At 42.7% G+C, this 26,207-nt stretch overlaps 1 protein-coding gene across 12 annotated transcripts in view; it reads right to left on the bottom strand.

Annotated features, from left to right (window-relative positions):
- The window catches only part of FGFR2 (fibroblast growth factor receptor 2), an 87,955-nt gene that overhangs the window by 19,768 nt on the left and 41,980 nt on the right, over window positions 1-26,207 (bottom strand). For 5 of the 12 annotated variants that reach the window (XM_055812279.1, XM_055812286.1, XM_027795491.2 and 2 more), the window contains 3 exons: window positions 13,562-13,752; window positions 12,572-12,719; window positions 8,458-8,660 (listed from right to left, as the gene is read on the bottom strand). In XM_055812279.1, coding sequence (XP_055668254.1) covers window positions 8,458-8,660; window positions 12,572-12,719; window positions 13,562-13,752 — 542 coding nt within the window. Of the gene's footprint in view, window positions 1-8,457; window positions 8,661-10,843; window positions 10,989-12,571; window positions 12,720-13,561; window positions 13,753-26,207 lie in introns of all 12 variants that reach the window. The other 7 variants (XM_027795492.2, XM_027795498.2, XM_027795496.2 and 4 more) reach the window with 4 other exon arrangements.

Genomic DNA, 26,207 nt, shown 5'->3' with positions numbered 1-26,207 from the left:
AGCCGGGCAGGGGGCTGGGCAGGGGGCTGGGGCACAGGGCTGGTGGGCAGCGGCTGGGGGAGCTGGGGGGGCTCAGCCTGCAGAAAAGGGGGCTCGGGGGGCCCTGATGGCTCTCAGCTCCCTGGCAGGGGCTGTGGGCAGGGGGGGTCGGTCTCTGCTCCCAGGGAACCAGCCACAGGACAAGAGGGAACGGCCTCGAGTTGCGCCAGGGGAGGGTTAGGTTGGGTGGCAGGGAAAGTTCTTCTTCACCAAAAGGGTGGGCAAGCCCTGGCACAGGCTGCCCAGGGAGCTGGTGGGGTCACCAGCCCTGGAGGTGTCCAAAAGGGGTGTAGGTGTGGCATCTGGGGACACGGTTTAGCAGTAGACTCTGCAGTATTGGATTAATGGTTGGACTTGATGATCTTAAAGGTCTTTTCCAACCTAAATGACTCTATGGATTCTATGGTTCTACATTTTCTAAGCATTCAATACTGAAAGCATCAGAAAGCTCTGACAATAATTTGGGGATACTGAAGTTTTCAGTTAACTACATTTTTAATTAAAGACTCCACAGGCAATGTGGAGAAGAGCTCCTAAAAATAATTTAGTGTCCAACACTTTGAAATGTAATCCACTTTGGAGTATGGATTTCTCACCAGCCTCAGCAACATTTTCCTTGGAGTGCCAAAGGTATTTAATGATAACTGCTTTGAAAAAGGAGGTAGCTATTACGTCCGTGTAACATGTCACACCATGCTTTGGTGTGAATGGTGCGTCTTCTGTAAGGCTCTTTCCTCAAACCTGCAAGCAGCAGCCTGCTGTCTGCTGACCTCTGAGCTTCAAGTGAATATGAACACAAAACAAAAATGCTTGTATTGCCAGTCTTCCACTCCTTTAAGTGTGTATCCTCCTTCTCTCTTCAGACCACTGACAGTCTTGGCCAAGTCCAAATCTGGTGGCCAAGGTGGGATGAAGGTTGTTTCACAATGCTGTCGCTGGTACCCATCCTCACATCAGGGCGGCAGGAGGTGCTTCTCAGCCAGCATTGCTGCCCAAGCTGGAAGCCTAGAGCATCAGAGTAACAATGTCCCAACCTTTACCCTCATCACCTGGAGTCAACTTTGACACCCGGTTTGCTTATGTAAAATCTCACCAGGCTACAATTTTCTTCCACAGGTCTTATAACTAGATAAAAAAAGCAATTACAAGCAAACAGATCCTAATAGCATTAAAGTGCAAAGCAGTGACACATAGTGATATGAACACAAAATCCTCTTGTCTCTATGACACCTGATACATCCAGCATAATGCTCCCTTATATTAAGTCCAATTAACAATTACGGTGTCTCAGCCACAGAATTATTCAAGCTCCTCGGAATGGGGCTGAAAGGCTTTTGCAAGTCACACTCTTACACAATGTGTTTTGACAAGACAAGGCTAAGGCTCTCAAACAAATTTCTCATCACAACTGTGACCAGCCGTTTTGTTTGAGAGGTCTTTTTGTAGGTAGACATCCTCAAACCCACCTCATCAAATGTGTTTGGCTTCTTGACATATTTTTCTAAGACCAGAGATTAAGACTGTAAAGAGGTTTCATAAGGAAGTGTTAAGGATTGCTATCAAAAAATTAAACTTAGTAACCAGTTTTGCAGCTGACAGACCCTTACTGATATCAGAAGCTCCAGCTTCTGCATGCAAGATGTGGTGTCTATTGAACAAGAAAGTATAACTGCACAAATAAGGCTACCATTCAGAAAAGTAAGGTGGACCACTTTCCCCCTCATTCATCCCACCATCACTGATGTTAATATTTACTTTCAGCAAATTAAGTACCTGGCACATTCTCCAGGATAATAAATATGGTGACAATTTGGGACACAAACAGAAAATTACTAATGCTGATCAGGTAGCTCCAAATAAATCAGTAAGTGAATACTGAACAGAATCCTAGAGATGCTGCCATGCCCAATCTACAGAGGGGAACACACCTGCAGGAGCTGCATGGCAACCCAGCATGAGAACCAGGGCTGGAATTAGAGTTTTGTTTACTTTTCCTCATTTTCATCATGGCTTAAAAATGATGCTTCAAGAAATGAACAGCTTAGCACTAAGAAGTACATAAATCTCCACAAACAGTGTGGCATCTCCTCTGTCCCCACTACTTCCACTGAATTTCATTTTTCTGTTATTTCTGGTTTCCATTGTTTAATCTCTTACCTCAAACCTACTAATATTCTATGACTACTTCTTCCATATTTCCCAAAGTCACCCACTATTTTTTCCAGCCATTCTACCAAGATCTTTTTTCAAGTCTCAATTCTTATGTAATTATTTATTTATTACATTGCCTTTCCATTCTCGCCTTTCTTTGTCAGTATAGCCATTGTTTTCATGTGACATCAGGAAGGCGTGGAAGTTGAAGCTGCAAAATTTAGATGGTATCCCTTACGTATCAGAAATGGTCCAGAATGTTTTGGGGTCCTTTTTTCATGAATACAGTATTTGTATTAAACACTGTTCAGATCTCTGCCAGAGTTTCATCTTTTCACTAACTCTTATACTCCCAATTCAGCAGTCTCAGCGTGGTTGAAACCTATAAATGTAAACTTAACAATAAACTGAAATGCTCTGGTGATGCATTTCAAACACAGAAGTTAAATAGTAATAATGTACAGAAAAAAACCCAAAAAAACGCACAGATGAAAGACTCTGCCAGTTTCCCTTTTAACACTACTGCATGTTTACTTCACACAATAACTGGATGACTGGCCAGAGATGCTGTAGGTAACCAAAGTGCAGTATCATGGACAGGAATGATGAAAAATCCAGAGAAACTACTCACTGTCTGGGAGATGAAAAATGGACTGTGCTCCCAGGGAATATTCTTCTGATTGATTAACTGGAGCAATACAAGGAGTTACAGGAGCTCAAGGGCTATAAAAATCTGCTCCAGAAAAGATGAAGCCAACCCAGGCTGGCCTGCAGTTGGAGGAGATTTTCTATGTGAAAATGGCCTTTCACCTTTTCTGCAATAGTAAAGAATTAACCTCTGAACTCATCCCTAAAGCACCTTTTTTCATTGCCTTAGAGTGCGCTATAAAACAATGAGGAAAAGCCTACCTACTCCAAGGTCAGTAGACATGGTCAACTTTAATCTACATGTATACATTTAAGGAACAGCATATAGAAAGCCTTTTTGCAGCTTGCTACTTGCAGCACTGCTCTCCAACCCCTTACCATGCAGGTTCGAGAACTAGTGACAACACTCCTGCCATGAGCCCCACATTTCAGCGTGTGGAGCTGCTTTCAAGTACATGGATGCTCTTTTTGCTCTAAGTCATGCAAAGAGTCAAGGTACGTAGGACTCGGGCATAACAGAAGCCATACGCAGCTTTTGCAGCAAGTTTGTAATTGTACATGGCCAATATACAGATGCCAGGGCCACTTTTGGGTCTACCAGGTGCCAAGCAGCAGCAGCTGGACAGCTAGTCAAAATGCATTAACTACTAACTTCTTGGGCAACCACCCAGCTCACCAACGTGTGCTTCTCACAGGTAAAGAAACAAAGCACAGCCAGGGCAGAGCAATAAGGACGGCCGCCTGATGCAGGTGAATTAAACATCTTCAGGGTCTCCTCATGTGTTAGCAACATCTGTTTTAAGTGATAACACTACACTAAGGTGGCATTTTGAGTGCTTAATTAAAGCAAGGAAGGCAGAAGTTGGCTTGACTTGAGCAGAACACCAAATGGACTACTGTGGTATATGTTAACCTGAATGGGAAGGTAGATCTCCACCAGAAAATATTCTTTGTGTGCTTCCTTTCTGCTTTTAGGATGCCAGAAAAAAGAAAAAGTACCAGTGTCAGACAGATCTTTAGCTCCGTATCTGCACTTTAGAAGGAGAAAAGCCCACCGTGTCCAAATGTCATGCACCAATGCATGATTATATCCCTACTTTAAAAACATATTTTTCCTTTGGCCAGCACGCTGTATTTAATCAGCTCTAAGATAATGCTTTACAAGCATTTCTAAGCAGCGGAGCATTTAAAACAAACAAATCTTTGCTGGAATCTTTACATGCCATGTGGCGAAATCAGCTGCAGAGCAGTGTGTAATTGTCTGTAATTGATTATGAAGGGTGTTTTCCTCCACTGATGATTTATACCATGTCCCGAAGCCTAGATCTGTCAGTTCTGGCACTCCTGCTGTGAGATTTTAGCAGCCATGCAGTGATTTCCTATAATTGTCAGTCTTTCTGAAGGCTCTGCTGTAAAAGTTAATTCGAAGTCATATGCATATATGTATATAAATATAATCAGTAAGTAACGTTATTACTGTTGATAAAAACAGTCCATCTGAGTGACTGGATCTATGAAAATATAAGGTTAAATGCACTACACGAAACTGAGGATTCCTAATTTTAAATACTGACATTTAAAACACGCTCCACTGCTTCTTGAAAAGCACTCCTTCTGAAACTCTTCTACAAGAACAAAATAACAAACGAGTACTACTAGGCAAGTCAGTGGTCTCCATCTAGAGAAATCCAAGGATAAAGCAAGAAACTAAAATAGGTATTAAGGTAAACTCCTTGCAACATATCCTACTGACAGCTGCGTATTAATCTTTGTATTTCAGAGTCTATTCCTTAAAATGAATGATATCTTTACAGCTCAATACTACGTGAAATACTATGTTACTTTACTTGTGCCAGATTACTTGGCTTTTTCTCACGTTCCAGCTGCCAACATCATTTTGAACTAGCTATTTTGCTGGGTGAGCTTAAGTCTTACTTTAAACCAATCAGTCTTTGTTCATCACAAATGCACACGTTATGTTGTTATGAAGAGTTAGCCTCCACAACAACAGTAAGTATAAATTAATGCGAGTGCATTTAAAAAGTTAAGCATGAGAAATCACTCCTCCCTATTGAAGACACATATACACGCCCAAGCTGAAGGGGTCCCAACTTGACAGATTAACTGTGATGGCACTGATGAAACGCTCTAGTGATGACAAACACTAGTACTTGACTTTGACTGGGCAAGTCACAAAAGATGGGACTGTCTTTTTGCCTGTTTCATTATAATTTAATTGTTAAAAGGAAAGTAAGTTCTACAAAGGAGATGTATATCCTGTTGAAGGCTACCTTTTACCTTTTGGCTCAGTGAACCTGTCACCTAAAGCCCATACTTCGAAACAGTTTGTGATGTTCAGTCCTACAGATACTTCCTCCCCCTCCCTCCCAAGCTGGTACTTCTACACAGAACACGGCTAACACCAGCAGAGCACTGCACCTCTCTGCTTTTATATAAAGAACAACAACTGCTCGGGGATTTCCCTGTAAGCAGTTTCTATTCTGAAAACCAAGTACCAGATCCTAGTGAGGCTGCGGACTGTAGGGGGAGGGAACTGATAATTCCTGACTTCATCCTGACCCTTCCTATGAATGCGAAAAGAACCACACTTTGGCAGGAAAAAAATGCCTGCACGTGGGGAATGATAAAATCCTGTAGTAGCTCAGACTAAATAGTTTACGACAATCCAGGCCTGCAAACCAAACCATATGTTACTCAGCAAGACTCTTATCCCGCTTAGACAAGATGGCATCACAGTCGTGCAAACGCCTCTTTGTGAACCAGGATTATTTTCATATCCAGATCCCTAGGGAGCTTGACCCAGCAGCAGAGAGCTTTGAAAACAATATCAAGAAGTCTCTGATCTATGGCCTCATTTCTCTGGAATTCCAACAAATCCCATCACCCAGCCCCAAATCTCTGCCCAGCTCACACAGTCTACCTGCCATGAGCATCTCCCCTGCTTGCTCTCACCATCCCCTCAGCAACTCGGCCACGTTCCACAAAGGCAAGTGAGAACCTTCTGTAATCAATAGATAAATACAGGTTTAGTGAAAAAAAAAACCAAAAACACCAGGCTTTAAATACAATCCTCTGAAATACAAATAAACTGAAACAAAAAAGTAAGCCTGGTGGCACAATAAAACAAACAGAGCTGAATAATCCAGAAACACATACCCGTTAAATAAAACACCCCCTGGATTATTTTTTAATTCTTGACTCGTGAAAACAATTCTGAAATCTAAAACCAGCTTTAAAAGATGCAGAAACTAAATAAATGCTCCAGCTTTAGAGACCAAGGAGATGCTAAGTGAAAAATTACAGAATCTTCACTGTTGACGAGCAAGTCTTTAGGGACTGACTTGTCTCATCCTGCCTCTGCAAGCTAATACACGCAATTAGTGAAATGACCAGTGAAACCATCAACACAGAAATACGTATTTCTTATAATGCTTATAGTAGTTGTATTTTCCTCTGTGAAGGCACAAAAGCAGAGAGAGCCCTTCAATGAGAAACTCCTGTTAACAAAAAGTACTTGGGAGAATTGACATTAGTGGAATTTTTGCTTAGGGGTTGAAATAGGATTCGCACTTTCAAACGTATTGTTTTTCAGAAAAATTATTCCTGCTTTTGAAAGAAAAATGCTGCTTTGGCTAAGAAAATATAGAAAACCAGAATAAACCAATAAAACCCTATCTGACAAGCATGTTGTAAGACAGATTCTTTTTCCTCTGTGAAAACAATAGCTTTGGAGAAGGTCCATATTGCATCATTAAATGATAACTAACTAAACTGAGGGCAGCGGTTGGCACTGCTGTCACACGCAATGAAATAATACTCTCCCCCTGAGGAACCATTTCCAACTGACACAACTGAGCTCACACCAAACCCTAGGTATTTTTTACGCCGTCAGCTTATCTCTGAGTCATTATGATGCTTTTATATTTAGGCAGAAATCTAATAAATGTCTTTTATCTAACCAGCTGATATGTGTCTCTGGTTAAGCATGCAACATTTGAAAAGCCTTCTTTGTCCAGAAAGCTACACAGATTTTTAGCTATAGAGAAGTGTGAATGGAACTGAGGGCTTCTCATCACTCTGATACATTCAGAGTCAAAAGTCCCTCTTCTTCCCAGTGACTTCCAAGCAAATGAGTAAAATCACAGTTACAAGAAAAAAAAAAAAAAAAAAAAGGCAAAAACAGACTGAAAAAATAAGAACTACCATTGTTGCTCAAAAACCAAATCCAGTATTTTTCAGGTTGGACAAACTTCATATCCCCACCTCAAGATTTTGTAAAATACTGCACTTTAGAGGAAGATGGCTAAAGCATTACTGCTTTGTAGTATTTTTAACCAAGAAGATTCCGAAACCATGGGTTCAGAAAAAAGCAATACTGTTCAAAATCCCAAGACCAAGCCCCACCCTAACTCTGACAGTGCATCTAAGTTTCAAACACTTACCCCACTGAAGAACTATTTTTAAGGTATGTGTATTACTTTGACAATGATAATATTCTGGACAGGCTGTGAAAACGACCTGCAGAAATTCTGCACAACGTATACATGGTGCAGGCAGATCCAAACTAAAGCCTCGGGTGCAACCCCCCTGACCACAGCCTGGATCCAACCCCTGCAGATGGTCCCCATTTTGAACAACAAGGTGAACCTCAGCCTCAGATGCCAACACCCCTCCACCTGGCAGGGCTGAAACCTGAGTGAGGATGGATGTGGTGGGTTCAGAGGTCTACCCTGAAAACTTACTGCAAGAAAGTCAAACCAGATTAAACTCCAGCTTCAAAAGAAATAAGTCTTTCAGGAGAGGATAGGATGTGGGAACGGAGGCTGTTTTGGCAAGTGATGGCCTGTGACATAGCCGAAGTCCTGTTACTCATTCAATTGGTTTGCTGCTCCTGGTATCGCCCCCTCCAGAAACTGTCACTGCCAGCCACAAGCAATTGTAAAATAAATTTCATGCGATGCTGTTGTGTGTATTTTAAACTTGACATTTGCTTTTGTTCCTCACTCAAAAGTATCAGCATCTTAATCAAACTGTCCAAGATCTGATACCGTATCTCCCCTGTTTTTACTTTATTACAGTCTTTTTTCTATTTTGGGGCGGTTTCTGAATGCTTGGCCCTGAAATTCCCTCCCCTCAGTCTTCAAAATTCTTCCTGAAAAATACCTCTCTGTATCTGGTACCCAGTTACTACAATAATAGTCACCTTAGAAAAACCATAAATACACAATCAAATAGGATTCCGTTCCAAAGTCCATTAAGTCAGTAAAAATTTTTCCATTGACTTCAATGAGCTGTGGGATCAGGCCCCAAAATACTTGAAATACATTTTTTCCATCTACAGACTGCTAATACAGAATACATTCCATTGTTTTACATTTCTCCTTTAACATCCCTGCCCTGATTCCCTTGCCTTGAGACACCCATTGATGTGTTAAGATGTACATTCTTCCCGTGCCAGTCTCTTAGGTGCCAGATTAAATCCCACCCCTACTGCAATTTGGTATAATGCTTATTTATTCCCTTTTCCATAGCTTTCATCAGAAGGATGTGCTGGCTTAGTTGTTTGGTAAAAGTCTTTTAAACTCTTTATCTACTTTCTGTTACCTGTCTGCGCAGAGGGATTCGCTTTGTCAGCTTATGGACAGCGGGCTGGCTGCTGAAATCGGGCTTCTTGGTGGTGTTCTTCATGCGACACAGGATGACCGTCAGCACCATGCAGGCAATTAAGAAGACCCCTATGCAGTAAATTGCTATTTCCAGGTAGTCAGGAGATGTCGGGTATTCTTTTTCTTTTTCAGGAGCTAGATTGGAAGTTTTTAGGAGGGAACAATCATGCCACAGAGTTAGCACACAGTACAAGCATCGTTCGGTACAGCGCTTGGAACAACTTGAAATGGTAAAATATCAGCAATTCTTGTAGTGACTGGGTGACATACAGAATACTGTGAAAGTTTAGGTCATCTTCTGATCTGAAAGTAATTGCTCTTCTTTCTAGACTGCTGCTTTGAATTCTCTGTTTGCCACTGAGTGTGAGCTTGTACATGTATGGATACATATATAGACATATACATGTGCCTGCCTAGATAGGCAGATACATATACATTGAAATAGTGCATGATCAAGAATAAATTTAGGGGATAAGAAAAAATTGAAGTGTTCAAACTAGGCTCAGGTTCATTTTGTTACTCAAGTCAAACTTCAAAAGCACGGTAACTCTTTTTAACCAAAAAAAAGACACATTTAAAGATAAAATACGCAGTTAACTGACCTAAAAGAAAAGTGTCTAAATTCACAAAGAGACATTTGGGCTCGAGTCTGCATAGCGCGTTTATCCAAAATTTTGACTGGCATTTCAAAATGCAGCAGCAAGGCGGGATGAGTAGGTCTCCCACCACGTTTCTAAACCCAGGTTAGGGGTTTCAAGGGTGTTTCAAGGATCCGGGCTGCTTAGCTGCTTTACTCATTGTTGTTCATGCCAGATGTCTAACCCCCCTGAGGTCCTTTGAAGAGCCCCGTGTCAGATTAAAAAGCATAATGTAAGTGAAAGCTGAATTGCTAACAATATGTTAATTAATGAGTCCTCTTTTGTGAGGACTGCATATTTGAAGTAACCCCATCAGTGGTTACTAGTCTATGAGATTAGATTGTAGTGGGAGTGGTTTCTACATAGCTGTTACTCTGATTGAAACCATTTTGAAATTATCTTCAAGACAGTTATATGTGCAAACACTGTCCCTAATCCCTTATCTGGGATTCAACCCCCGGATAAACAGCATTCCACAGCAATCAGCGGTCACTCCGCAAGCAATGCACGTTGCAGCTGAAATTTTCTTGTGCCTCACTCTAGGCTTATAAAAATAGCTCATTCAAGAAAATCAGTTAAAAAAAAAAAAAAATGCTGTTCAAGCACTTGCAAAACGCAAACACTGCTAGCAGAAGCAAGCTCCACACAAGTATTGCTTCGCCTGCTTGGTGACAGACCAGGCAGGCTCGGTGTTCACATAAGAGTGAGATGTAATAAAGTTGCCTTGTTCAATAAATTTTAATAAAGGGTAAGAAACTATTTGCAGAAAGTGGGAACATTTCACTCCCGTAATATGAACCTCAGCAATATGCACATGCAGGTTTTGTACCTTTTACTTAGGATTAACAATTAATAAATGGTAAGCACAAGATGACCCAGCAAACCTCAGGAGGTTCATGTTTTTTCAAAGGAACTCCTAAGGCAGCTGCCAACAGTTATAAATGAGAAAATTTGACTAGTGTCAAAACCAACTACAGTTACATCTTCTAACAGCTGATAACAATTTTCAGGCAATAAAGCACATTGATGTTTGTTTCTTTTAAGGACAGAAACATCATCAACCCCAGAATAGCAAGACATGCTTTGCAGTAAAAGCAAATGACTACTTGTTTTTCTTAGAGCATGCAATATTTAAAGATGCACAGAGCCGATTCCCAAGATATGGAAGGCACTGCTTCTGTACACAATCCATTGACATTAAAATTAGGATTTCCATAAGAGATCTGCATGATAGGTAAAAATGAATTTAAGCACACTGAATCGTTCTGGTAGTCTAAAGAACCAGTACATGGCTGTGGCCAAATTAGCCCCATAGTTTCACAAGAAACTTTGAATTTCCTCCTCTTGAAGAAGTTTACAATGATTAATGTGCTGATTTTCAGTTATCTCACTGAAGTGTTAAGGAACTGCTGTTCCTTAGCATTTCTAACGAACATTTAACAGATGTAAAAAAAATTTCAATTAGGTGCAATAGCCATTCCCCCCACCTTTTGTTGCTGTTGTTAAGTTTTTGGAGTTGCAAATAAGTGACAAAACAATTCATTGGCTTGAGACAACTGTGTTTAAAAAAAGAAATCATTGTAAAAGTCCTTTTCTGAGACAGAAGCCGTGCTAATTCTGCAGCAATCAACAAGGGGAAACAAAAAAGAGGAAAAACCACAGAAAGAGAGCAGTGTATACCTGGCAGAACTGTCAACCATGCAGTGTGAAAGGATATCCCAATAGAATTACCCGCCAAGCATGTATACTCCCCAGCATCCTCAAAAGTTACATTCCGTATATAGAGAACCTCAATTTCTTTGTCCGTGGTGTTAACACCGGCAGCCTAAAAAAAAACAAAAGAGGGAAGCAAGAGAAAAAGCTAGACATTGAGAGAATTCTTGTGGATAGGGAGATGGAGCCACAGGGCTTTGCACTTTGTAAAGGCAGAGGTGTAGAGATGCAAAGCTCCTTTCCCCATCCACAATCCCTCATCCAAAAGGCGTTTACCAACAGGTCCCAGCTCACCTCAGAAAGTAATCAACACCCTTCACCAGACCTAAACTCACCACCTAAACATGCATGCAATCAAATGACATGGAAAAATTAACCCACAAAGCTTTTTTTTTTTTTTCCTTCTTCTTTTTTAATAAAAGGAAGTTGAAGAAAAACAAAGAGAAAACAAGGTAGGACAGAATGCAGGATCCTTCACATGTAGTTACCTGTTTCAGAGGAAAGAATTTACTATAAAAATACACTCTGAAGGATTAAAAAAAAAAAAGAACTTCTGCTCCAAAAGACACAACTTAGTAGCTAGCTTATGCAGTGTATGGTCCTTGCACCACCCACTGCAGTACACTTAAACACTGTATGTTGTGCAGTGCTGTCAAATCTCGTTTTAATCTGAAGTCTGGTAATATTTGGTGGCTTGCTTAGAAGCACAGTAGACGGTATCTCAGCTCTTCTTCAAAAAAGATTAGCTGTGGCTCTCAAGGGACAGGGAGAAAAACTGGACCCCAAAGGTTCAAGAACATGGATATGGAAATAAAAGATATCTTCCTAAGTCTTAGAGACTGAAAAAAAAAAAAAAAACCCTGTAAGTTTTTTCTTTTTTCTGGTCTCCTTCCAGACTTGCTAAATCTCTGTCTTGACAAGTCATTACACACCAAACCAATCAATGTATAAGACCTGGAACATTCCAGCTGTCCTAAAATGGGCACAGCAGGGCATCTATGTCAACATCTCTATGATGGACATTCACAGAAATTATTGTTTCCTGCTTTTTGTCTCTGTTCCATTCAAAAATGTTACTTTGAAATAGATGATGACGGAATAAACACATTTTTACCAGACCATTTTAAAGCAAATTTAGTGAGAAGTTGTAGTCACATTGTTGCCAGTCCTTACTGTTACTGACGGGTCATTACCCAGTTAGTAACGGGTGAGTAACAACCGGAAAACCCTCCCACCCTGCAGTCACAGGTCATGTGGGAAGTTGTAAGTGACTACACCGACCTGACTCATGCTTCAGTGGGTACTTATGTGCTTCATATATACACACACACACACACGTATGTATATAAATATACACTAATTAGGCCATAATTATATTATTCAATGAGTACCCTATACGTGAACTGCAAGGTAGGCAGAATTAACAACAAAACTGGACAGACATAAACACACAGACACAAAAACACCAAACACAAGAGAGAACACAGATCAGCATCAGAAAGCAGTGCTTACGGTACACACAGAATATTGTGGGAATTTTTCCATGGCTGCTGGTGTAATACCAGTTGCATCACCGAAGGAGGATTACACATATACCACAAGGCCAAAGAGTTATCCTACAAGCTGCCTGCAGTCTCCCAAAGCACTATTTTTTTCCAGCTTCTACATCCAGCTTGCTTTAAAAAACATTGTTACCTTGTTTACTTGGCAGAACAGAGAGCCAGGCAGACTGGTTGGCCTCCCCTATATAATTGGAGACCTTACAAATATATTCTCCAGCGTCCGCCTCTGTCACATTGTACAGTGTCAGCACTTCAGCATTGGAACTATTTATCCCCGAATGCTAGAATAGACCAATAACACAGGAGAACAATGTCACTGCTGCCCAAAACGGACACCAATCTGTCTACGGTCCCACCACCAACACGTCATAAGAATATGCCTTCCACTTCGTACAGCTATCAGTGTCAAAACATTGAGGGATTGGGGTTTGTTGGGGTTTGTTGTTATTTGTTTTTTTTTTAAATCCAAAGCATTGCACGAGGAGTTAGAAAACAGCGGCATGGGGGAAATAAGCACCAGGGCTGGTGCACCGGCTGCGTGCAACAGGACGGTATAGAGCCGGCTGTCCTGCCTGCCAGCATGCTGAGTTTTGGCAATGCCACCCAGCTTGGAAAACTGGAGTTTCCTTGGTCAGGCTTGCTCAAAACACCTGCCGGCAGGAATGACACCACCAATACGCCAGCAAAAAGTAGACATCTCTGCAGGCTCAAGCATCCAGAAAACCCAATCCTGCCAACAGGGTTTTGGCAGCAGGTGTCATGTTACTTTGAAACAAAGAGGCTGAAGAAACGTGAAAGAAATGGAGTAGATTGTCCTGGGTATGTTTTGGATGCGTTCTACCCACACATAAATGTCAACGATGTTCTTTAAGAGGGTTTTCATGTGAAAATGAAACATTCAGAACCGGAGGACTTCACGGAAGTAAAAAAGAGCAAAACAGTGTCTATAAGCCGCATAATTAGCATTTAGACAATAAATGTTTATCTAACTCATTATTTCATTTGTCACATAAACACTTCCATTTTCAAAAGAAGCTCAGATCTCAAAATTCTTGGATTTACATCAAATAAATTCAGCACTTTAAAGAAGTCATCACCATCGCCGGCATCTGTAAAGCCTCACCTTTAAAACCTGAAGATACGGCAGTCCATCTGGTCCGTATTTACTGCCATTCTTCTCTACATGTTTTATCCACTGAATATGAGGTTGAGCATCACTGTAGACTTTGCAGACGAACTCGACGTCACCTCCGACGACCGCAGAGGCATTTGCTGGAAGGCCAGCTTGGAGGATGGGCCGATGGGGTGATCGCTCTGTTCGGTGGGGAGGGGGAGCGAGAAAGAGCAAGAGAAAGAGAGAGAGAGAGAGAGAGAGAAAGAGAGAGAGAAATAAAGATGCATAAATAAGCAGAGCTGCCAAGAAAACTGTAAGTGAACTTGAGCCAAAAAGCCCTGTAAGCCTGTTGGCTGACTCCTCTGAAATAACACTGCAGCCAAAACGTATAACAAAAACTACAGTTCAAAGGAGATGACTGAGCGCTACACTTGTAATATAAAGAATAGCTATTTGGGGGGAGGGCAGAAACCACACTTAAAAACTTTAAGCATTTTTCCATAGCATTTTCATTTTCAACTCAGCAAGAATTAAGTAAAATACCTTCCTTTTTTTGGTGGGTTTTTTTTTTTTTTTTTTTTTTTTTAGCTATTGTAGTAAGTATCTCTGAGCTTTAAAACATTCTAATTGGACTAAACCTTCACAAATTAAGAAAGATTATGGATTCATTTTAAAAACTGATTGGTGTGTCAAAATTTCTCAAAACTAGCAGCAGAAGCCTCAGCACTGAAACACCTCACGCAGGATGCAGGTACCAGACGGCTCGACTTTTCAGAACGCTCTGACCAGTACTACCACGATAGCCGCTCTCTGCTTTACCCAGACACAGCAGCAGAAACACCAGTTTGTTCTTATTCTGAGCAGGACACAGGCAGTTGTCTTGAAAACTGCAGTGTATTTAATGTTGAGCTAATAGAGCTTTTAATCTATAGACTTGCTTAAGCATTTCTCATATGTTCTCAGTCAAGCTTCCATCACTGAATACACAGTGTTACAGCACTCTGTATCATCTGGGTACGCTGAGAGCCATTGCAGCCAGCACTCTCAGCCCAGTTTAGTGGATGTGATATACGTAGTCTTTGGGGAAAGCATCAATGGGAGCCTCGCCCTCAGCTATGTCAGTCAGGCACCTTTCCATCACCCTCACTATGCCTGATCTAACAGCTCCTAAAATCATCTGGGTGGTGGGCAGGGCATGAGCCAGCTCCCCAGCCTCCAGGGCCACCAACAGCTTTTTATTGCTGGACAAGGCAAGTGGGCAAAGCATAAATACTTAATCTCTTACACAATGTTTGAATGAAAAGTCCTCAGTATGGCAGCCCTGGTTACCAAATTGCCTTATGACCCAGTGAGCGTGGCGGACAATGCCACCCTCCCCAGAAAACCTTCAGAGAGCTGCAGTTTCATCAGCCTAGCTGGGAGCTCCCCACCTTCTCCATGCAAACTTAATTCTGTCCATTTCGTTTTACAAGAATGTAAAGTTAATACTGACCTACACAGACTTTCAACCCATGAATTAGAAGTGAAAAGCCCCTTGCCCATCCCCAGCCCAAGCTGTCCGTTCTCCCCTGCTCCGGGAATTCTTTTGAAGTGAAAAAGAGTGGACCTAAGTATTTATTTTTAGAGGTTGTATACACTGTAAAAGCTTTGACATTAAGAGCCAAGTCAACTGAATATCAAATCAAGCGTTCCTTCTTAAACGTACTAGTTTCCAATAAACTGTTTCACAAGCAAACATTGAGAGTATAATAGCAAATAACGATGCCCATGGAACAATGGGATCTTTTATACAGTCCAATATATTTGGCATGCAGCAAACATCTACTGGGAATTTATTCACTGAGGCTACGCTGGCAGCATACTACAAAGCAGCAGTCTTATTTTACTTGTGGCAAAAGTGCATTTGTGTTGCAGTTATTAAATTATTCCATGGCTATGTGTGTCATTCTCAAAGATCTAGGAACAGTTTCATATTCTTTTTAATTTGTAAATTACAGTAGAACACATAAATTAATATTTTACATTTCTGGAGAGAACTTTTAGTTTCTCACCTTATACTAAATAAGCTCTAATTCCATCTCCCTCCCTCGTTCATTTGGGTACAAAAACAGCAAGGAAAAATCTCTCTTTAATAGAAACCTTACACCATCTTCCAAAACTTATTACAGCTGCCTTCAGTATAAAATGAAACCTTAGAGAATGTTATTTAAAATGTTTTTTAGAAGTCAGTAGGCCTCATGTTTCATTTCTCCACATCAGGGTTTGATTTCCTTCGTGACCTTATTCTCTGCCCTTAAACAAACCAGAGAATGAGGCCTGAAACATCTTGGAAAAGTTCCTACTATGCCAGCATCAACACACAAAATGCGTTTAGTTTACCCCGATAGCCATCAACGATTTAATCTTTTATTGATGACTGTCAAACATTTCCTTTACCAAAAAAAGAGGAGGCAAAGAAGTAAAAGCAGAGTTCTTATATTCTTGGTCCCAAATTCCTTTAAAAAAATTAAATAAAGCGCATGTACATGTATAGCCATTTGTGAAATTTCTTCTCTAAGGGTAAACATGTTAAAAATAAACTTTAGTTGCACTTCAACATATGGAGCAATGATTAGTGTTCATCAACTCCCCCACTTCAGCAGAGGGGAGTATTCCTATGCCCACACAGGCACACAGCACAGAAGAACGTAACCATCATGATGCAAATTCAGCAGGGTTTCCTGACAAACCTGGAGTCCAAAGGACCACAAGAAATACACTCAGTATTGGGGGAAATCACTACAGAGGGGGAAGTAGGGAAAATATGTAAATAAATATGGAGATACTTCCATTGATTACAAATGACCAGGTATAATTCTGTACTATTTCCTGGGAATAGTCATTTTGGGATATTACCCTGTCTTTCCTATTTCACTGCATGCTGCACGCATCTAAGGACTCTGCTTAAGCACAGGTACTGTCAAAACCACGTTCATAAATCCCACATCACTATTTAGCATTTAAAATACAAGCTGTACATTGGTAAGCAGATATCATCACTCAAATATCTGGCTATGCTAATATTAGATGGAAGCAGTGTGTTCTTTTCACTGAAGACCAGCAAAAGAGTCAAAGTTACCTTTAAAAATAAAAATCTTAAAGGCTAGTAAAACTAATTTTATCATTAGCCTTCAATAAGCTAATAATTATCATCAGGTTCATCGCTAAACTACAGTGATCATATACATCTCGTTATTTAACTCAGACAATAGTTCCATACAAAACAAGTTGGCAACCAATCCCATAGCTCTGTAGCCCTACTGATTTCAATATTCCCCTTGCTCATTAATACTGAATTGAATCAAAACCTCAAGAAATCAATCTTTGCTACCTGATCACTGAAATGTCAGTGTTCTGCTCTGCTAACACGTTTCAAAACCAAGTCAACAGCATATGCTATAATACAGAAAATCAGCCCATAGATTAGCTGTCTTTAAGAATGATAAACATTATGTTATAAGGACCATAAAAAGTAGTAGATACTAATTTTATTACCATACGTATTAGTTACTTAGTGAACTACATACAGATCTACAAGGCTTTTTCAGAGATATGCTGTCTCAAACAGACCTTCCTGGTTCAACTGAAACGTAATAGATGTTTAAAAGCAAATATAATGGATGTTGATAACATTGCTTAAAATGAAAAATATTTTCTGTACATTGACCTGAAAGTAATTAAGCCAGACATAATTACTTACAAATCTCCACGTGTTATTTTCATTTTTATTCTAGTGCTTCCTCAAGTTTACCTTTATAACACCTTTTAAAGAGAAAGCATGCTTAAAGGATCCCACCTTGAGAGACCGACACCAGCCTGCTTTCTCTAACTTGCAGCTTAGATACAAAAACAACATCATCCCCATTTGAGGAGTAAATTATGTACAAAAGGTCGAGCAAAAACAAATTGCTCATGGGAGGAATATCGCATTCAAGGCTACAAGCATCTAAACTGTACACCACCACGAAAGTGCCTAAGGTTTGAGCGTTTCTGCTCAGAATTGCTCGAGCAATTCTGCTTGTTATCTGTAGACAAACAGACTCGCGATCTGCAACGATGACTGACAGACCTGCCCAATGGCTTAGAAGAAACTGTTATTTAGCCTGTTAATGTTAAAACTTCAAAGTACCCTCCTCCAAGAGAGAAAAATGCAAAGAATCTAAGAAAGCTGGAAAATTCCAAGTTTCAAAAAAACCCTGGCACAATAGAAGGAACTGCCCAGGAAGCTCCCAGCCCTGCACGACACATGGAGATGGGCGTGAGCCCATCCTGCCACAGATGCTGGAGGGAGAAGCAACTGGAAGAACTATCCTGGAACCAACTACTGGAGGCTTCACACTTCACGAGGAGTCCTGAGAATCGGCTCTTTAAGAAGCGTAAGTCTCTGGAGAGGTGGCTCCTACAAAAGGGCCTCATCTCTCTCCCACCCTTGGCTTAATCTCCTCCAATTTTTATTTTTTTTCTTTTTCTTTTTGCTGACCAGCGGCAGCCAACACAGAGGGAAACCAGGGAGGAGAGAGCCAGGAAAGTCGCGATGCAAAGGTACGAGGTTAAGATGCTGGTGTACGGAGGGGTGCGACAGGGGCCAAACCTGCAGTTTCACAGTCAAGAGCGACCAGAAGATGCGACCCCACCGCTCCGGTCCTAGCGCGAGGGCTGCAGAGATGGAAAAACTGCGGCAAGAGAGGCTGCTCGCCAAGCACGCTGGCGGAGGGAAGATGTAGGGCAGGATTTGGTGCTGCCAGAGGCCGAAGTCGAGTGTATTGTGACTGAAAGAGTGGCTGTGCCGCCACTGGAGTGCCTTGGCAGGGAGCGGAGACAACAACCCCGGAAGGGGTGAGCTCTGGGCCCAGCCCCAGGCCAAGTCTCCTTAGCAACCTGGCTGGGCCAGGGGCTGGAGGAGCTCCGGCAATTGTCTGCCCAAGCCTCCTTGTCACCCCAGCACAGACAGTTCGGGACCTTTCATGGGAGCTAAAAGCCAGAACCAAAGCCCATTGAAGTCAGGGGGAAAACTCACATGGAATTCAATGGGCTTTGGATAAGGCATCTGATTCATTTGGGAAAAAAAATAAATAATGAAAACTACTCTTATTTTCTCCTTTTGAATGTGCTTGTTTCCTCTCCTTGCAAATGTGTGATTCAAGTGCAGGCTAAGAAAAATAAAAGCTGAATAGCAAATGCAAGACCAAACATGAGTTCTGGGGACAAGGCAGAGATCCTCGATTAAGCAGGGCGAGGGAGAGGTGACAAAGAAAAAAAATTATCTAGTTCTTTTTCACAATTTTTAATTAGACACATTTATCAGAGACTTTAATACCAGTTTCATAATACTACTGACTCCTAAGGCGTCACCTAGATGGCTGCCACCGTGAAGCCGCAGAGGGCTCCCGCAGATGATGCCTCTCCGTGCACCAGCAACCATTCAGGGTCGATAGCCCCTGGTAGAGGTTCTGTGTATGCAATCATCACTGCATAAAATCTAAAACAGTTCCAGCTGTCTCTCTGCTTAACTAAAAACACAGAGCTGCCATGCCCTCTTCTTCACCTGCCCTGGTCAGCACAGCACGTTCGGCTCCAGTTGCTTCTTCTTGCCTGACTCCATGCTCGGGACGTCTTTGCAGCAGTCTGGACCCCGTTCAGTGAAAACATTGCCCATTCCCAACCACCTTCCTCCTGATCGTGCAACATCTGTTGCTTTGGAAAACACTAATTATCCTGTAAATTATGGGTCTCAAAAGCATGCTACTGCATTTGAGGCCAGACTGAAATCACAGCCTCTTGCCTTGGCTTTGGCTTAGCATCCCAAACTTGCAAGACTGACTCTTAAGCCTTTGAAAAAATATAAATAATATCAAACACAGCTTTTTCATCGTACCCTTGGACTGAAATATTTCTCCCCTGTGTTTCTTCTTCACCCGGTACGCAGCACTCTCCCACCATTTCCACTGAGCCGTGTACCCAACACGGGAGGTCCCACAAGGCCCCCGAGGTCTGGGAGCACACCACAGATGGGGGAACGCATTGCTACATGGCTCTGTCCCCAAAGCAACTGCGTGTGTCCTCTCCGACCCAACAATGCATCACGTCTGGGGATTCCCTCGGCAGATACTTTACAGGCAGGTGAATATCCACCTGACCCACGGACAAGCCTCGTGGAGTGGGAAGCCAGTGGCATCACCCAACTCTGGGACACCCAGAGCCTCCTCCTTGTGCCCTCTTCCAAACTATACCCACGGAATTACCAAAACTGCTCCAACAGAAAATGCAGTTTATAACGGTAACTTCTCAGGTGACTTAACCATCGCCTGGAGTTGACAGGCAGGTGAAACCTCTCAGGTATAGCTCCAGCTCCCACAGGAGCAGTGCACGCCACACCACCTCAAAGCTGAAATATTTCTTCTCAGAAGTGGCATGAACGACCGTTTCAGACACAGTCTGAGGAAACAACTCTCTCTACCTGTGCAATTCACTCTGTGCTCAATTTTTGGCATCCCTGTTGAGACTGTACACATAGGTACTATTATTGCTGGCTCTGATGATGTTTTTTGGTGGTATGGATACCTACCACTGGGTGAGGGCATCTACTAAAGCCACTGGGAAAACCAGAGGATATCAGTCCCTCATCACTACCCATTCAGGCTAAATATCAACCACTGAAAGATTAAATGTTTGTCAATCCCTCACCATGCAGCAACTAAAAACCTTCCAAGTTTCTGTCCTGCCCTAGCTGACAGCTAAGGAACCAGTTTGCAAGGAGAGACACAAGGATCACTGTCCTTCATGAAAGATTCCACCCACACGAGCTGCAAACCTGGCCTCAGTTTACAAGCGCTCAGAGACTGCATTAATTATTGCTCTCTGAATTAGAGAGCCCTTTTGAGGAGCGATCCAGGAGCAGCCAAGGCACGAGGAATTGCAACTCTGATTTCTCCATAAATCCAGCATTATCCAAGTTCATACAAAGGGCCTGATTTGAAACTACACTTGCCCTCCATGCCCCTAGGTGGAGTGGCATAGGAGGGGTCTAACCAAACAGATGTCAGAGTCCCCACAGGAATTTCCTCCTTCAAGGGAGCCTTCTACGCTTGGGCCAAGCCAAACCTTCGCTTCCTTTCTCCAGCAATAAGCAATTGCTTCTGGGGGCCTGCGCTCTATGAAAAGCTGGAAGGAAAACACCGCAAACTCCACCATTTGCTCCACAGTGCAGAGGAGGAAGGTTGAGGGCTGGCTGCTCTTGCAAAAGATCAGAAACAACTGAGCAGGTGTAGGCAAAACGCCTCTACTAATTAACGTAAATATACACTCTATATATGTGAGCCAGGAGCTGAGCAGCTTCTACCAGCTGCACGCCAGTTTGGTTTCCTTTCTGCGTAACGCAAAGCACTGCATGTTGTTGATGGACAATTCAGAAGTACTGCTGAACTGCCATGTTCCATTTATACACCCCCCTCAAATCATCGCTCCCCAGGTAATCTATACACACACCAAGGTAGCGTCCACAGCAAGTCAGGGACAACGCTCTCCTCCCAAACTCTGCAAAATCAGATGTTTTCAGGCTACAAGGATCACTGTCACTAAACACTAAGAGATAAACACCAGCCCTGGCAAGATTCCTGGATAAAGAACAGGAGCTTTTCAGGCAGACTGGGAGAATAGCTTATGGATCAGACCAGCATTATGAGTGCTGATGAAATCACGCCTTACAAATCTTGGCATCTTTTATCAGTAGGCATTAGCCAAGAAACATTCACACTATTCAATGTTCCTGTACAGCAGGACTCTCCATGTATAGCATTTCCCATTGGCCCAAGGCTACTTGAAGAAGTCACCTCAGCGGCCAAGAGCTCAGAGGAGTATCGCTGCAGCTGGAGCTCCTGGCCCTCACAAGTGAACCCGGCGAGGGCTGGGGTCTGGAGCACCGCTGGGATCTGCTCCTGCAGGTGGGACTGAGGAGATAACCTCCATAACCACTTCCTAAATTGCCTTTGTCCTTTACTTTAGAAGCCTTTTATATAAACTTGAGGCATTTCTTTCTGCTGCTGTGTCACACACTTCATCATTGCTAACTACTGGGCCCAGACATCCACCTCTGCTTTGGTTTGCAGATCAGTTGGCATACAGCGAGACCACAGGGAACCAGACTCCACATATTCCCTGCTGCCACTGAATATTTTCCCATAAAATTAAACACAGACACCAGAAGCAGACCCATCTGCTACCCACAGCAAAAGCTATGCCGCCCCATCCAACTTCCTTGTGCCACCCATGCCTCACCTACCTGAGCCACCCTACTTACCAAGGCCAGCCCAGTAAAAGGCAGTGCCTTTTTAAAATCTTCACGGAAACTAATCAGGTGCATTCAAACTCTTTGTCCTTGGCTTCACCACCTTCACCTCCAATTTGAAGTAGTTTCTCCAGCAGGCAAAGCTCCCACTGATGTTATCCCATCTGTTTCTTTGGATAGCTCTACAGCATAGCTTCAGCTTGCTGTCCTGTGTGCATTTGAGCTAAAAATCCATCTTTGCTTAACACCTTTACAGCACAAGTTCATCTGCACACCTCTTTCATATGGCAGCAAGCCGGGGGAAAGAAAGGAAGCAAGGCTGACATATTTGGCTTGATATGAAGCCCACTGATGTCAGTGAAAACGGGGGGTGGGGAGAAATCACAATCAGAACTAGTTAAAACATGTGCTTTCAAATCACACTTACATTAGAGGGTTAAAAGAGACGGGAACAGCCAGCAAGCCCAGGGCTACGGCAGGCAACATGAATGCTCTTGTTTTAAAATGTGAAATTATTAACAGGTTTTTAAGACCAGTTCATCCTTAAAGCAAAGGCCTATTGTCAGGCTGACACAGAGTGTGTTTCATCAGCCCCGCGGAGCAGAAAAAGTCATAGCAGCAAGAGTTGTATAACAGCAATCTTGGAGCTCGCTTGCGGTACCCCTCACATGGGACATGCATAAGCAAAAGCTTCATACGTGTCTGAACAAAGCAGGGAGAGGCCTTATTTTAGTATGAAAACACACGGGACCCAATCAGAACAACGAGGAGCTGAAATTTCATTGAAATTCTTTTCAGTGTACCCTGAAAGAAAAAGGCTGCAAGAAAATATGAAAACTAACTTGTGACTTCTCACAGAGAAATAGTAAAATTTACTGTTCTGGCCGTTTCCAGAGACTGCGTTCGTTTTTTACACACAGAGATACCATCCTTGGTACTGTGCACAGCTCCCAGCACTCAGCTGCTTTATAAGAACCAGAGACAACACTGGGGTCCATTGGACTGGGCTCTCCAGTAGGCTCTGCCAAAGGTTTACTGTATGCCTGGCAAACAGCATCTCTCCCACAGGGATGATGTCCTCTCCCAGCTGCAGTGAGCTTAAGTCACCAGTGCACCCGGTGATGCCATAAAGCACACAGTGGGAGTTATTATTGCTGTTGTTATTGTGACCCGACTGCATATTTTTCATCCTCCAAATTTCCTTTCCTAAAAACAGCTCTGCCTTTAAAGTAAAATGGAAAGGATTATGTAAACCTTTAAAAGCCCTCTTATATTCCTAAACTTCTCCCCCTTTTCTTACACAGCACACTCGCTCTATTGAGCAACGCAGGTGTGAAATGATCAGAAGGACCACGGTGTTCTCCCTTCCCCAGCCCTCTGCCTCCCCCGCTAGACCAGCCGGCTGACTGACCATACCTCGGGTGCAGGCTCCCAGGGCAGGAGAGAAGCTCCAGCGCCCAGAGCTTCAATGCTCTGTGCTGGACCATCCAAGACAAGACATATCTATGTTGGACCTCACACAGCCATTGGGCTTGCCTTCCCTAGTGATGAAGTTTACCACCATGTGGTCCCATGTCAAGAGGGGAGATGTTCTCCTCTTGCAAAGACCCTGGTTACACACATTTGTCGTATTTCTAGTAATTCAGGTAAATGCACAGAAAGTTTGCAAGATGCAACAGCGTTCATAGCAACCACTTAGGCTGGCCACGCTTGGACACAAACTTTGTACTCCAAACCAAAAAAAGTTCCTCTGCTACTTTCTACACTTCCGGACCTCTCTTCTTGTCCTGGCTGTGGCTGGGACAGTTAATTTTCTTCCTAGTAGCTGGTGCAGTGCCGTGTTTTGGATTTAGGATGAGAATAATGTTAATAACACAGTGATGGTTTGGTTGTTGCTGGGTGATGTTTACACCAAGCCAAGGATGTTTCAGCTTCCCAGGCCCTGCCAGCGTGAGGGCTGGGGGGGGCACAAGAAGCTGGGAGGGGGCACAGCCAGGGCAGCTGGCCCGAGCTGGCCAAAGGGATGTTCCACACCATACGATGTCATGCTCAGTATATAAACTGGGGGAAAGCTGGCCAGGGCCTACTGCTCGGGAACTGGCTGGGTATCGGTCGGTTGGTGGTGAGCAACTGTTTCTCAACCCCTGAGGTTTTTACCCTTCCAGTTCTCTTCCCCATCCTGACACAAGGAGAGTATGTGAGCGGCTGTGTGGTGCTTAGTTGCTAGCTGGGGTTAAACCACGACGCTTCTGCATCTACATTTTCCTGCCTTTCAGTGCACCCTCCAAACAGCCAGCTTCCTACAAAGCCGGGAGGACCATCACCTGAGCAGCAGGTGCCAGTACCCTGCTTTCTGAGAAAATGTCACCGAAGGCGGGGGGGGTGGGGGGGTGGGGGAAGTCATTTGTTGGACTATTCATTCAGGTGTAGACATAGGTGGGTTTCAACAAACACTCCAGCAAAGGAACGTACGTCCGAAGCCAACTGCTGAAATGAAATTATGTTGCTCAGTAATGAGTATAATCCAACCTAACAGCAGAAACAAGGCTGCAGGTGCAAACGCTAACCAATGCACGTATATTCACTTGTATATGCAGAATACATGAACTACTTAACAGCAACTGTTTTGACCAACTAATTTGCGACAGTGACCAAGAATCCCTAAAAGTATATACAAATTTTTACTTTCACAAGCATTTTCAAAAATGGTAAAGACTAACTTTACTCCAACAAAGCCACTGCCCTGTTGAGTTCTTCCCTCAGCTCAAGTTCTGACAGTACCATTGGTTTTCTTTCATGAACAGTCAAAAATTTCAACGTAATCAGGCAACCTTTCGAAGAACAGCTTGAAAAAAATAATCTTAATATTTGATGTTTACAGAGCAGTTCAATATTCAAAAGTGCTTATCAAACTACGATTTTTAATGCATCTTTGTATGTTTAAATGGAACAACTGCTACTGAAGCTACACCATGGGAACAGCAGTAATCCAAAGATGACCTAATGACTTAAAATCCTGAGAACCTGTAAAACACAGCCACCTCTGGATTTCAAGTCACATAGTGGTTCATAGAGCACCGAGAGGACAGGATACCAACATGAAGGTTTGTAAGTACAAACTTTTTTTTTTAATAGCGACAAAATTCCGTATTTTACTGATTTTTCCACACTTCAGTACTTCCAGATCACTCACCCTCTTACCTATCTCACCCTGATGCCATCCCTCAAGGGTTTTTTTCTCCCCTGCATTGCAATCCTCTGGAAAGACTCCCCACACCCTTTCACTCTTGCATCTTCCCAGTCCTGTCTCCTGCCAACCTCAGCTCATTGCAGTTACGCACAACCCCTGATGCCTATGCTAAGTGCCACCTCCATCCACTTCCACTTCCACTACATCTCTTTTAACCTTAGTTTCATCCCCAAAACCACCAGTGTGGTGGTCTCAGTTAGGATCCATCTCTCCTGCAATGAGCAGCTATCCCTTTGCAGCCACAGGGTTGTCCCACCTCTGCATTTCCTCCCATGCTCAGGGACAACGTGATGAAACGTAGGTGCAAACCCCTCATTAATAAGGCAGACATGATTAATAACCTTGCGTTTGCCTTTAATCTGACCCGTGCATCCAGTCTGTGTCACAGTTCATTTATGACTTTTCTATATTTATGATAAGAAAAAAAAAGAAAAGCTTTTTTTTTTAAGAGGACATAACTACCAATTTACTACCAATTACGCTGCCATTTTTTTCAGTAACAACACTGTTAGAATAGACTCAATCAGGTCAGAAGGCCCCTCTTACTAGGCACAGACATGGCTTTTGACACATGCCAATCGCACATTTAACAAGGCAACAGTCTTGTTAGCATCTTCAGACAACTCCCGCAAATTCCTACTTGCATTTCCACGAGTAGGATACTGCACAAATTAGAAGGCATGATTAAAAATGATAATAACAGAGCTGAAACAATATCCTGTTCATCATTCATCAAAAGAAAAGAGAAATACCTGCCTTGGGGCTGTAATAAGACAGAAAGTGGGACAGGGAGACCAGTCCTCCCCCAGCAGACTCTGCAGGAAGCATTCCAAACATGACAAATTCACTGTTCACCCAGCAGATGAAGTAATGACACTAGTATTTGTCCATAAAACGTAATTTAGCCAGACTACTCCAATGAAATCAGAAGCTTTAACACTATAAAACTAGAGGGTTGGAATATTTTTACCTTATTAAGAAAGGCCGGGGAGGGGGGGGGGAACATAAGCTTTCATTTTCCCTTAGCTGAACCATCACACTGTGGTCTTTGTTTTCAGGAGCGAACCGCACAGCCTCCAGCA

The sequence above is a fragment of the Falco peregrinus genome, chromosome 1, assembly GCF_023634155.1.
Source record: "Falco peregrinus isolate bFalPer1 chromosome 1, bFalPer1.pri, whole genome shotgun sequence".
In the NCBI taxonomy this organism is placed as follows: Eukaryota; Metazoa; Chordata; class Aves; order Falconiformes; family Falconidae; genus Falco; species Falco peregrinus.
This window is presented reverse-complemented; position numbering and strand designations above follow the sequence as displayed.